The following is a 9,578-nucleotide window of genomic DNA, read 5'->3' on the forward strand; positions in this document are numbered from 1 at the left end:
TGCTCCTCCGGGAAGGGGGCCCCGCGGCGTTCGGGGAAGATCGGCGGGAGGGTGCACCGCCCGGGCTCCGGTCCTCGGCTGGCGGGCACACAGGGCCCCACGTGGTGCAGCGCCGGGCCGGACGCGCGGGGGCACAGCGGGAATCACTGCTCTTTCTTTAAGGTGGGGGGAGGGGCGGGAGGCGGCCAGACTCCGCCCTGGGGGCAGCGGGCCGAGCCGGACGGCCAATGGGGAACCGGGAGGGGCGGAGCCTCGCGATCGCAGCTTAAAGAAACTTGTTGCGGGTGCCTCCGCGGGGACTGAGCTTCGGCGGCAGAGGCGACGGCTAGAGGATCCGGGTGGCTGCGGCGGCGTGGGCGCAGGTCGGGCTACCTCGGTGACCTCGGGTCCCCAAGCGGCCGCAGCGCAGCCGGGCATCGGACTCGGTGCGCATCCCCGGTGCGCGTCCCTCCGCGTGCGGGCCAGATGCTGGACATGAGTGAGTCCCGCGCCCAGCCGCCCTGCAGCCCGTCTGGCACCGCCAGCTCCATGTCGCACGTGGAGGACTCGGACTCGGACGCGCCGCCGTCGCCTTCGGGTTCCGAGGGCCTGGGCCGCACGGCGGGCACGGGGGGCAGTGGCCGGGGCGACTCGGCTGAGGCGGCGGACGACCGCTTCCCAGCTTGCATCCGCGACGCAGTGTCGCAGGTGCTCAAGGGCTACGACTGGAGCCTAGTGCCCATGCCTGTGCGCGGCGGCGGCGGCGGCGCGCTCAAGGCCAAGCCACACGTGAAGCGGCCCATGAATGCCTTTATGGTGTGGGCGCAAGCGGCACGCCGTAAGCTGGCCGACCAGTACCCGCACCTGCACAACGCCGAGCTCAGCAAGACGCTGGGCAAGCTGTGGCGGTGAGTGTCCCCAGTCCGGGGGGCAGGGGCTGCGAGTGAGTTCTGGGGGGCTCGGGGAGGTGGCTCCACGCCCGGTCTCGGCCCTGCTCCCAGTGGCTGTTCCCAGGGCGAGCCCTAGTGGAAAAACACCCTCTGGCCAGCAGGGACCAGGCGCGGGCCCTCCCGGTGTGGGCCCACAGAAGGCAGCAGCAGGAGTGTGGCACCCTTGCCACATTCCTGGGACCTGGAATGGGAATAGCCTGCCTAAGGTGGTGGCTGGCATGCAGAGTTGGGGGTGGGGGGGTATGTGGCCTCAGAGCCTGGAGGTCTGTTCCTACCCCAGGAAAGGTTGCCTCGGTCGGGGAGCAGGACACAGCGGTGGGCAGCATGCTGTGTCTGGAGGTGCCACTTCGCTGGCGCCTTCCCCACACAGCTGCACACTTTGGCATGGTGAGGCTGGTGGCTTTTGGAGGAAGTTGGACAGCAGCAGTGACAAAGTTGCTGCTCAGGACAGCCCACCCCACCAAACGCTCTCTACTTGGTTTTAAAATGGATGGCTTCGGGCTCAGGGCACCAGTTCACTCTTCTCTCTGCATCATCTCATGAGTGGGCGAGCAAAGCTTGCATGCTTATCTTCTGTGCTCCTGTATCTGCCTGTGTGGGGCATCGTGGACTTGTGCCTCTGTGCCCCAAAGCCCTGTCTGCAGGCAGTTAGAAGTGAGCTTCTGGAAGAGTCTGAGAGGACAGTGTGTGTTTTGAGCCTCCTTGAGAACCACTGAATGTTGTCAGAGTTTCTGGAGGTCCGAGAAGCCCAGCTGCCCGAGAAGTCCCACCTCAGATCCTGGGAAACTCACTTTGTCCATAGCATATGCTCAGCTGGGTCCTGCCCTCCTCCCCCGCCTGCCTTAGAGCGCCCATAAGGGAGGAGACAAACACAGGCCGGGCTGGGGGAGTCAGAGAGGAAGAAGGAGATGAGATTTGGGTCTTATTATCGCTCCTTCTTTGACTTTGTTGAGCACACAGATCTCACCAACTGGCACCATGGCTCAGAGCACTGCCTGGTGTCCCCCAAGGTTCGGGTGCATGCATGCTTTCCTGGTCAGGGTCATCCTGGTCCCCTTCTTGTACTTCATCGGGGCACAGTCCGGCTCCCAGGCAGCGTGGGCACCGGTGCTGGCTTGGACGCCCTTGCCATCCTGATTGTGCCCTTGGCTCTGCAGCCTGCTGAGTGAGAGCGAGAAGCGCCCCTTCGTGGAGGAGGCAGAGCGGCTGCGGGTTCAGCACAAGAAGGACCACCCCGATTACAAGTACCAGCCGCGCCGGAGGAAGAGCGTCAAGACGGGCCAGAGTGACTCGGACTCGGGTGCCGAATTGGGCCACCACCCCAGCGGTGCTGTGTACAAGACTGACACGGGCCTTGGCGACGCACACCACCATGGTGACCATACAGGTTGGCTCCTGGGGCCCCCAGCGTCTGAGCATCGCCAATGGGAGAAGTGGGGGTTCTGGACATGGCAGAGATGGGCAGTGCGGGGGCAACAGGGGCTCACTCCCCACAGGAGGGCCAAACCTTCCCTGGGTATCCCCCAAAAGCTCCCAGTGGCAGCTGCTTTCTGTGCATGCTCTGGGGGTGAGCGGGTACTCTGCTGAGCCCTCTGAGCGTGGAGGGTCCCACAGGTGGCCTGGCTGGCACCCTGTGACATAGGGGTTCTGTCCTAACCGAAGGCATCTTTGCCTTCCTTGGCCTTTTTGCTGGTTCTGACCCAGGACTCACTCCTGCTGCCAGCATGGTGGTCAGCAGCCCAGCTTCAGGAACCCACGGACTGGGGTGCAGTCTTGGCCCCGAAGCTGGCTAAAGCCAGGAACAGGTTTTGTGTGGATTATGTAGCTATCCTGTGCACAGGCCGGGCGCTCCTGGAGAGTGTCCTAAACGTGGTTATCTCTTCTTTCTTCACTGTGCTGTTCACCGTGGGGCCTCCTCGGCCCCAGGTCTTTCCATAGAACAGTGCTTAACGGAATTTTCTCAGGCAAGGAGTGAGGTCTGGGTCTGGTTTTGCTGGAATTTCTGGGAAATGTACAGGAACAAAAAGCTGTTGATTCCTACCTGCGGCTGTTAGCGGGCTGGTTTCCCTCCCCTGTGCATGTCGCCAGCCTGCCGGCCCTGCCAGCCCCACCCCCCACCCCCACAGAAGGGGCATTCATCCCTGCAATGTGTTCTGACCCTAGGGCAGACCCACGGGCCACCCACCCCACCTACCACCCCCAAGACGGACCTGCACCAAGGGGGCAAGCAAGAGCTGAAGCTGGAAGGCCGCCGCCTGGTGGACAGCGGGCGCCAGAACATCGACTTCAGTAACGTGGACATCTCAGAGCTGAGCAGCGAGGTCATTGGCAACATGGACACCTTCGACGTCCACGAGTTTGACCAGTACCTGCCCCTCAACGGCCACTCGGCCCTGCCCACAGAGCCGGGCCAGCCTTCCACCTCTGGCTCTTACGGGGGTGCCTCCTACTCACACTCTGGGTCCGCGGGCATTGGAGCATCCCCCGTGTGGGCCCACAAGGGAGCCCCCTCGGCCTCTGCGTCGCCCACCGAAGCAGGCCCCCCTCGGCCCCACATCAAGACGGAGCAGCTGAGCCCTGGCCACTACGGCGACCAGTCCCACAGCTCTCCAGGCCGTACCGACTACAGCTCCTACAGCGCCCAGGCCAGTGTCACCACGGCCGCCTCCGCCGCAGCTGCCAGCTCCTTCACCAGCTCACAGTGTGACTACACCGACCTGCAGGCCCCCAACTACTACAACCCGTACGCTGGCTACCCGTCCAGCCTCTACCAGTACCCCTACTTCCACTCGTCCCGCCGGCCCTATACCTCACCGCTGCTCAGCAGCCTCTCTGTGCCGCCTGCCCACAGCCCCCCCAGTAACTGGGACCAGCCCGTGTATACCACCCTGACCAGACCCTGAAGGCACCGTGGTTGGGTGGAGGGGGCTGGCATGGGCCGAGGAGAACCTTTATCTGAAAAGACAGAGCCTCTGAGGTCTCCCTGGAGGTGTTGGCCAGCGAGGTGAGAAGAGGCAGCCGTGTGTGCCCAGCTCTATCAAGTGCCTGCTGATGTGTGCAGGAAACCAGCCGAGTCCCTTTGCTTTGCTTCCAGATCTCCAAAATCCGTTAATGGACAAAGCCCTCTTTTCCTCCTCTCTCTCTCTGTGGTGACTGGCAGCTTTGGAACGAAGGATGGCCATTCGGTCCCTCTTCTGCGCAGACACCAGCGCCTTAGTTTTGCATCACGATGGATGCAAAATGGAGCCACAGTACAAAGGACAAAAGGAGGGAAGGAGGCACTGGGTCTCCAGGCCCCCTTCCTTCTGAGGTCCTGGCCAGTCTCCGCACCAAGAACTCCCAGGACCAATGGATGCTATTTCCGCGGCGAAAGGGCACATCCACAGCCTTGGTGGGGATGCGTTCGCAGAAGCAGTTCGGCAGGGATGCATCATCCACAGGAGCACCTTGGCGGGGATGTGTCTGCGGGAGCATCTCTTGGGACCAGCTTGTTAGATCCGAGGTGTTCCTTGTAGTTAGGGCTCTTCTGAGGAAGGTTTGGCTGTGATTAACACTTCTCTCTTTTTTTATTTTATTTTTTAAATTTTAATTCTTGAAGCTCAAACGTGTTTGATTTGTTTTGAAAGCTGTTAAAATGTATTTATGTCCTGTATTATTTTATCTTTAATTAATGAAGTAATTTGTGCAGATAGTAGAATTTAAGATAAAATGGAAGCCTGGGAGCTGAGGACTTGGGCCAGGAGGGCAGGTGGAGTTGGGACCCTGGATCGGGGCCCAGGCTTCCTGGAGGCTGCTGGGACTGTGGGGGAGAAGGAATTTGCCTTGTAGTGTCTCTGATCAGGTTGGGGTGCTCCTGGCACCGGGTATTAACTTGAGATTTAGAAGGCAGGGACATCATTGAGTTTCATCCCTGCCCGCAACTGTGCTAAGTGGTAGAGATGGGAATTTCCTGGGATGTGGTGGCTTCAGAAACACGTTAATCTTGGCTCTTAGGAACCAGGCGCCACCTCCAAGCTGTGAAACTAAAACCTTCTTCACTAAGCGTTTTTAGATTCTTCATTTTAGCTGAATAATACCTGACTTACCTGTACTGCTTCCGCTGTACGCTGAGCTATGATAACTGCCAATTTTATGGAAACTCGTGCCTTTAAACTTTGTAAATTTAAATACATTGAAGAAGTTGCTTCTTTTTACTTTTTCTACTTTCCTACCTTTTTCTAGAGAAGTCTTTTTTGCATATCTCTTTCTGTGGGTGGGGGTGGGGAACTACAACAAACTCATTTTTATGCAATCTATTTTTCAGTGTTGAGTTTGGACTTTTGCTCTCACTTACCTGCTGTGGTGTTTCACTACTTTCTGACCAAGCCATGCTAACTTTTGTACAGATTAATTTGATAAAATTAAAAAAAAAAATGCTTTCTATCTACACGGGCTGCAGTGTTTGTTGCTTTCTCTAAGCCTGGGGATGTGGGGCTCCGAGGCCCTCCTCGGTCCCCATTTTGAAGGCACTTGGCCAGGGCAAAGGTGGGCTCTTTGAGCCTCGGAGGACGTGGGCATTCAGAGCTCCTGGACCCAGCCAGACCCCAACCCAAGGTGGAGACCCATCTCCATCCCAGGGCGGGGACTAGACCACCCTCCCTTTTGGGCACTGTGTCTGAAATGGAACATGACAAAAATCTCAGAAACCTCCAGGAAGCTGGCGATGCATCTTCCTTCCTAGGGGGCCTCCTCAGTAGGCAAAGCGGGTCCAGATGGGCCAGATTCAGGGACTGTGGTTTCCTCCCAGGCAAATCCCAGAGTGGGTTTCTGGGTGGCTGACGGCATTTTTCGGGCGCTGGCGCAGGGCCAGGCTGGGAGCGGGATAAAAGCCGCCCTGCAGGAGCCAGGCAGGGTTGTCTGGTTGGCGGAAAGTGTTTCTAGGGAGAAATGGTTGTGGGGAGTGACAGCAAGCAAGGGGCAGCCTCACCCCCTGGCTGGGCCTCCCCGGCACACGCGGCTGGTTCGGGGGCCTCTCAGGGCTGGGGGTAAGAGGAAGATTATGCTTCTCATGAGAACCTACATACATGAGGCAGCTGCCTTTGCAATTTTAATGGGGTGGCCCAGGTAGGGGGGCATTCACCCCCTTTCCCTTGCCTGCCCAGCCGCCTGCGTGGCTGCAATCCAGGGCACGTCCCTCGCCCCATGCTGGGGAGCCACGTCCAGGGCCTGCCAAAAGCAGTGTTTGGGAAGAACTGTCCGGGTTTATGAGGGTTGGTGTGGTCCAGGGCGTGCCAAGCCTCTGGGGCAAGGTGGGGTACGGGAGGGGGCTACAAAAAGCCAGGCTCCCTTGACTTCCACAGCCCTCTGCCTGCATGGAACTGGCCCAGCTCGTCCTGTGTCCAGCCAAGCGCTGTCCAGGCCCATATGGCCCTCGGAGTCCTCCCATTGACACCCCAAACGGAGGAATCCCGGCACCCAGCTCGCTGATAGGCGAATGGGGCCGCCCCTTTGCTGCCCCGCATTCGCTCAGGCCTTGCCAGGCTCCCGAGGGCTGAACCTTCTGCAGTTTTGTTTGGACTTGGCAGGGCTCCTGTGTGTTAACTCCTGGGGGCCTGGCCCTCCTTCCCCGCAACCTGCCCTGGTGTAAAAGCCTCATGGCGCTGGGTCCTGGATGAGTTTCCACGGGTTCCCTACCCCTGAGCTCATGGCGCCTCAGGGAGAGGAAGGACAGTTACCCCCATCCTGGGGAGGCCGTGCCCCTGCACTTTCCCCTGCCTGTCCCAGGCCCCCTCCCCTTCCTGGAGGCCCCGCTGCTGGCTTCCTCTCTAGGAGCATTCTCGGGCCCTGGGGTGGTGGGGTCTCTGTCTCCCGCAGTGACACTAAGGGAGCTGAGGTGGACGCCCTGGGAGTCAGGACCTCTGTGAGGCGACTGCCCTGGCCCCCTGGCTGGTGAGGGTGTTTGAGGAGCTCCTGGCTGGTAACATTACTCACAAGGCCGGCCCCGGCCCTGGCCCTGCCTTGCCCCAAGTCCACGGGGGTGTTTGCCCAAAGTTGTGCAGAGCCCTGTTCTCGCTCAGAGCAGCCCATCCCAGGGATGGGCTAGTGGGAAAGTTCCTCATTTTTCATTTCCTCATCCAGAAAAGAGTGCTGCCTCCGACCTCAGCTGAAGAGAATGCCCTGTTCAGGGAGAAAGGGGAAATGGCATTTATGATGCAGCCCGGCTCCGATAGACCAGAAAAGCCCCTTCTGGCCCCGGGCAGCACTGCCCTTCCTGGGACAGGATGACTTTCAGGAGTGGATTTTCTGTTTGGGTGTCAGTTCAGGGCCGAGTGACTGTCCACTTGGGGAGAGGCCTGCCACCCCCATTCACCAGGCCTGACCCAGGGGTCAGATTTGGGACACACACAACCTGCTTCTACTTTAGGCCACATGTAGGAGGACAGCGCCCAGGATGGGTGTCACAGACTTGGGGTCCTGGCCTGGTTTCTGGACCCCAATCTTTCCTCCTCAGTGTCTGGCCCAGGACAGAGGATCTTCGTGAAGCCTGTCTCTGGCTGACCAGGTTTGCAGGGGCTGCTGTCCACTGGGACGGGGGGATGTGTTTCCCAGTGGTGACATGACAACCCCCAGACACGCGACAAGCCCTCGCCACCTGTGTGGGCAGCCTCCATGGACTCATTCCACCAGGCTTCACAGGAAACCTGTGTCAGCCAGGACCCAGCCTCAGGGCCACGAGTCAGCATCGCCAAACCCCCCACTCCCACTGGGGGACAGGGAGACAGGGCTGCCCCACCAGGCACTTGGGCCGAGGAATCATTCAGAGGGACGGGAGTGTGTAGATGTAGAGTGCCCCCAAACACGGCCCCAGACCAGGACTCTGCTCCCCGCAGCCTGCGCTGTAGCCCTGACCCATCCCGAGGACATGGCGGCTGAGCTGGCCCATGCAGGTGAGGGGCTGTGCCTCCTGGCCCCCTGCTGTCCCTGGCCAGGACGTGCTTGGGAGCTGCAGGGACGCACCTGGTCCCTGTCACTCTGGGAACCCCCACATGCCGAGTAGTCGGGGAAAGGGAGGACCATCATCGCCCTGTTTGCGTTTCGGAGGCTCCTGCTTCCTGTCTAGCTCCGGCAGAAGCCTGCCCATTTTGGAGTCTCCTGGATCCTGGAGGGAGCGGGTCTGCGGATGACATCTCCCCAGGATGGGGCTCACTGGGGGCTGCAGGAGCCTTCAAAGGAGGAAAGTCGGGGAGGGAAGGGGCAAAAGGGGGAGATGCCCTGGGGCTTGGGTTCCACCTTCACATGAGGCCCATCCTGGAGCAGAGAAGGGCCAAGCCTGGCGCTGAGGGATGTTGTGTCTTGTTCCGTCCAGCGGTCTCTGGGGGACCTGGCTGTCCTCTGGGAGCTTGGTGTTCCCGCCTGTAAGATGAGAATGCTCCCCACCCTGGTGTTGGGGGGACTCAGTGAGATCAGGACCTGCTGCAACGTTACCTCCAATAACACGATACTTCTTTTTGCTCATTTGCAAAATAAGGTGCGTCTGCTGGTAAGAAAATTAAGTGAAGGTGAAATAGGCCTCAATGCCACCTCTCCCATCCCTGCCTCTGGGGTGTTCCTGCTGCACTGAGAAGGCCTCGGGCTCCCCCACAGGAAGGCTGACTGAGCCCGTGGCTGGGAGCTCTGCCACGTGCCAGGTTAGCCTCTCTGTGCCTCAGTTCCCCCATGACCATGGCATGCCGATGGCCTTGCCGAGGTGCCCAGAGGGCTAACCAGGTGTGGCCAAGGCCAGCATATGGACACATGTGACAAGCACCGTCCTGGCCCATCCTGCTGGTAGACTCGTCCCTGGACTCCTGGGACTTTCACTTTTCTCCCCGTTTCTCCCGCAGCCTCACAGTGACTTGTTGGCTTGGCCCCCCTCAGCTGGGCCCCGGGATGGCTAGTCGGGGGCTCAGGCAGCCTCCCTGCCTCCCCTGCCCGGGCGAGGCGGTACTGGGCAGGCTCCTATATACATGTAGCAGCAGCCCTCTCTGCACCGCCCAGCTCTCCCTAGCCCGTCTGTCCCAGAGGGCGGGGGCCAGAACCTGGGCTCCTCCAGCTGCGGCTGCCCTGGGAGGCTCCCCCAACCAGCTCAGGTCAGGTTCTTCCCTGCACACCAGCAGCTGCAGGAGCCCCGCTCCCCCGCTCCCCAGAGGCTGAGGCAGGCTGGCACCCCAAGCCAGGATCCTGCAAAGGGTTAAGGGGCGCGAGGCCTGGTGGGGCAGAGCAGCCCGGCTGGTACAGGGCCAAGAGCTCCAGGGAAGGCGCTGCATTTTAATGAATCATTATTGCCGGGAGGCCTTTGTCTTTCTTTATCCGGTGCACAATAAAAGAATTAATTAGACAGAAAATGGCAGGGCAAGGAACTGACAAGTCATTAAGGGCTGCTGAATGACCGATGAGATGCACGCTGGGGTGGATTTCAGCTCCGGAATGATAATGGCTGGCTGGGTGCTTTGTATGCGCAACCAGAGGCCTCTGTGCGGGCATTGTGGGCACTGACATTGTGGCCAGCCGGAGCCAACCAGTGCCAGCATGACTTTCCAAAGGCAAAGTGGGCAGTGGGAATCGCCCGACAAAATCGGGGTATTAATTTTTGTGGGCAGACACAGAAGTAAATATTTAGGTGCAGAGGGG

At 59.9% G+C, this 9,578-nt stretch overlaps 1 protein-coding gene across 1 annotated transcript; it reads left to right on the forward strand.

Annotated features, from left to right (window-relative positions):
• Window positions 1–465: 465 nt before the first annotated feature.
• On the forward strand, window positions 466–3,951 carry SOX8 (SRY-box transcription factor 8; the record flags this gene model as incomplete). The annotated part of the gene is made up of 3 exons (XM_079783740.1): window positions 466–887; window positions 2,087–2,316; window positions 3,093–3,951. The coding sequence occupies 3 exons, from the start codon at window positions 466–468 to the stop codon at window positions 3,830–3,832; spliced, it is 1,392 nt and encodes a 463-aa protein (XP_079639866.1). The 3' UTR covers window positions 3,833–3,951.
• Between the last annotated feature and the right edge of the window lie 5,627 nt (window positions 3,952–9,578).

The sequence above is a fragment of the Cnephaeus nilssonii genome (assembly GCF_951640355.1).
Source record: "Cnephaeus nilssonii genome assembly, chromosome: 2".
Lineage (NCBI taxonomy): Eukaryota > Metazoa > Chordata > Mammalia > Chiroptera > Vespertilionidae > Cnephaeus > Cnephaeus nilssonii.